This window comes from Apis dorsata, unplaced genomic scaffold (assembly GCF_000469605.1).
Source record: "Apis dorsata unplaced genomic scaffold, Apis dorsata 1.3 scaffold_29, whole genome shotgun sequence".
NCBI lineage: Eukaryota > Metazoa > Arthropoda > Insecta > Hymenoptera > Apidae > Apis > Apis dorsata.
This window is the reverse complement of record NW_006263331.1, coordinates 537,785-541,338: the sequence shown is the minus strand read 5'-3', so window position 1 is coordinate 541,338 and position 3,554 is coordinate 537,785. Positions and strand designations below refer to the sequence as shown.

Genomic DNA, 3,554 nt, shown 5'->3' with positions numbered 1-3,554 from the left:
GCAGAAGCCGAAGCCGAAAGTCTGAAGGGAGACCTGGTGGGGCACCTCCTCGATCCGCGCTTCCGTGCCGCCGATTATCTGCCCGGTCGGGAAAAGGGGGTTGAGCGCAGGTCTCGACATCGGGCTCGCTAAAAATGTTTTCTTTTTTCAGAAACGAAAAGAACGCGTTTGATCGTTCTTCGGTGAAGAGAATGGCGAAGAGGGAACGTAGAGATAAGTTAGGAGACAAGGGAAACAAGATTCGTCTTGGTTTTGGTACAGAGGAGAATTAAATTGAGGAAAAGGAAGAGGAATTTTGAATTAATATCCTTTTTGAGAAATTTCAGCATTTGGAGAATTAAAGATGTATAATAATTTATGATGTATAAGTGTAACTATGTATATAAGTGTAATTATGATGTGTAACTAGTTTACTTGAGAAAAATATGAGTTATCTTGGTATAGAGGAGGATTAAAGTGAGAAGAGGAAGTTGAATTTTGAATTAACATTCTTTTTTGAACGTGAAAAATTTGAATATTTGGAGAATTAAAGATATAGGTAATTGAAGAAAAACAAGTCATCTTGATATAGAAGAGAATTAAATTAAAAAGAGGAAGAGAATTTGAATATTTGGAGAATTAAAGATATAGATAACTAGTTTAATAGAGAAAAAAGATTCATCTTGATACAGAAAAAAATTAAATTGAGAAGAGGAAGAAATTGAAATTTGAACTAACATTCTTTCTTGAACATGAAAATGTGAGTATTTGGAGAATTAAAGATATAGATAACTAGTTTACTAAAGAAAAACAAGAGTCATCTTGTTATAGAAGAGAATTAAATTAAGAAGAGGAAGAAATTGAATTTGTGAAATTAACATTCTTTTTTGAAGAATTAAAGATATAGGTAACTAGTTTACTGAAGAAAAATAAGATTCATCTTGGTAGAGAGAAGAATTAAATTAAGAAGAGGAAGAAGTTGAAATTTGTGGAATTAACATTCTTTCTTGAACATGAAAAATTTGAACATTTGGAAAATTAAAGATGTAGATAATTAATTTACTTAAGAAAATCAAGAATTGTCTTGGTAGAGAAAACTTAAATTAAGAAAAGGAAGTTGAAATTAACATTTGAATTAACAATCTTTTTTAAACATGAAAATATGAGTATTTGAAGAATTAAAGATATAGGTAACTAGTTTACTGAAGAAAAATAAGAATCATCTTGGTATAGAGAAGAATTAAATTAAGAAAAGGAAGAAGTTGAATTAACATTCTTTCTTGAACATGAAAAATTTATTGAAGATATAGATAATTTAACTATTGAGAAAAACAAGAATTATCTTGATACAAAAGAAAATTAAATTAAAAAGAGAAAGAAGTTCAATTTTTAGAATTAATTCTTTTTTAAACGTGAAAAATGTGAGTATTTGAAGAATTAAAGATATAATTCACTGAAAAAAAACAAGAGTCATCTTGATATAAAGGAGAATTAAATTAAGAAGAGAAAAAAGTTCAATTTTTAGAATTAATTCTTTTTTGAACATGAAAAATGTGAGTATTTGGAAAATTAAAGATATAATTCATTGAAAAAAAACAAGAGTCATCTTGATATAAAGGAAAATTAAATTAAGAAGAGGAAGAAGTTGAACTAACATTCTTTCTTGAACATGAAAAATTTAGTATAAAATTTGAAGATACAGATAATTTACTTATTGAACAAAAACAAGATTCATCTTGATCTTAAGAGAGGAGGATTATAAAGAGAATTAAGAGATGAAAGAATGTTAAAATTTTTAAACCAAATATTGCTTCGAAAAATGAATAACAATTGAGGATAAAACAATTACCTGTCGCGATGGCGATTAGTGCCAATAAATTCAATTTGCCGTACATCTTGTCACGATTTGGATCGAACTGCTTTTCCTAAAATTCGTACCCTATTTATATGAAAATGAATATCGCGTGTAATGAATATCTCGTTGCAAAATCGTGTTATCCATCGATAAATGGGCTTCAAAAAAAGCTAGATTAAATATTCGTAAATCCATCGATCTCTACGAGGATTTAATACGAAATTGATCGATCTATCTACCGACAGACATCTCTCCTCTTCTCCGTTTCTTTCTTTCGCTTTATCGCGACCGATAAAATCTTCGAAAGAATCAACGAATATTCAATCGGAATATTCAAATAAAGAAATATAAGATATGTATGAAAAATGGAACGATACACACACACACGTACGACAAGCGATAAATCACTAATGTAGATATATTCTTTCTTCATTATCATCGCTATCTCAGCTGCATTCGATCCCTGAAATGAAAATCATTATACGAATTATCATTTCATACGTTCGAAATCGCGACAATTGGATAAATGGTTTGATATTCGCAACGATCCAACCATCTCTTATCACGCGATTATGTAGTTAATATGTTATATTATTAAACGTAACGATAGTTCAGCTCGAGATTCATATAAATCTACGATTCTGAGATAATCTATCTCACCGATCTTTGTCTTTTTTTGTCACATTTAAATTGTTAAAGTTCCAAAAAAAAAAAAAAACTATATTATATCTTGCTTAATTAAAGCATAGAATATTTCGAAAAGTAGAAAAATATTGGAAACAATTTCGATTTGAAGACATATCAAAAATCACATACATTTTTTTCTTTGTCTTTTCTTTTTGAATATCTCCATATATAAAAATACCAAAACGAAATATCATAACTTTGGAAGGAAATGAAACTTCTATAGATAAATAACAAAAATTTTTATTCTCTATACAATTTTTATTTACACGCAATTAATATATATTTTACATATATACATCCACATAAATATATACACAATTATCTCGTCTTTTAATCAAGTTTAAAAAACGTTACCATATTATACAAGATCACTTAAGCCTAAGCCTTAATTGTCTCTCTCGAATAGGAAAAAAAATCATTTCGAGTTAATAATCAATATCAATTTCCAAATATTCAAAAATATCGATACACTCACTTTTCGACCTGAAAATTCAGACTCCGCTGTTCTCCCTCACCCATTCCCGGTAATAAGCCACGTCCGTGTAGACACCTGGGTATTTAGGCGTTCCGCACCCCATCCCCCAAGAGACGATGCCGACCAAGTTTCCGTCGACGACCAAGGGTCCCCCCGAATCCCCTTGGCAAGAGTCCTTCCCCCCCTGCGGGAATCCGGCGCACAGTTCACCCTGGGGCACGCCGCCGAACTTCGAGTAATCCGTGTCGCATTCCATCTTGGAGACGAGGGGGACCGAGACCTTGTGGAGGGCGACGGGGATCTTGAAGTTCGTGCGGCCCCAACCGGTGACCAAACCGTATTTCCCCACGAGGGATGCCGAGTCCCCTTGATAGAGTTGGACGGGTTTCGTCGCGTTGTTAAATTTGAACGAGCCCTGGACGCGGAACAGGGCTATGTCGTTGGACGGTACACCGTTCTCGTCGGTCGTGTACTTCTTGTGCCTGATTATCAGCTCGACCTTGTGCAACGAGCCGCCCGAGTTCACGTTGGTCGAGCCGGATCGTATCTCGTACGTGG

General features: G+C 33.0%; 3 protein-coding genes across 3 annotated transcripts in view; 1 reads left to right on the top strand and 2 right to left on the bottom strand.

Annotated features, from left to right (window-relative positions):
• LOC116185884 overlaps window positions 1–1,963 on the bottom strand; it is a 6,819-nt gene extending 4,856 nt beyond the window's left edge. The window contains exons 1-2 of the mRNA XM_031511424.1: window positions 1,829–1,963; window positions 3–128 (exon numbers count right to left, since the gene is read on the bottom strand). Coding sequence (XP_031367284.1) covers window positions 3–128; window positions 1,829–1,874 — 172 coding nt within the window. The 5' untranslated portion in view covers window positions 1,875–1,963. The remainder of the gene's footprint in view (window positions 1–2; window positions 129–1,828) is intronic.
• Window positions 1–3,554, top strand: part of LOC102671513 (glycine receptor subunit alpha-4) — a 69,940-nt gene that overhangs the window by 6,151 nt on the left and 60,235 nt on the right. The gene's annotated exons all lie outside the window — the stretch shown is intronic.
• The window catches only part of LOC102671644 (trypsin 5G1-like), a 4,180-nt gene continuing 3,637 nt past the window's right edge, over window positions 3,012–3,554 (bottom strand). The window contains exon 3 of the mRNA XM_031511557.1: window positions 3,012–3,554. This exon is cut by the window's right edge and continues 5 nt beyond it. Coding sequence (XP_031367417.1) covers window positions 3,013–3,554 — 542 coding nt within the window. The 3' untranslated portion in view covers window position 3,012.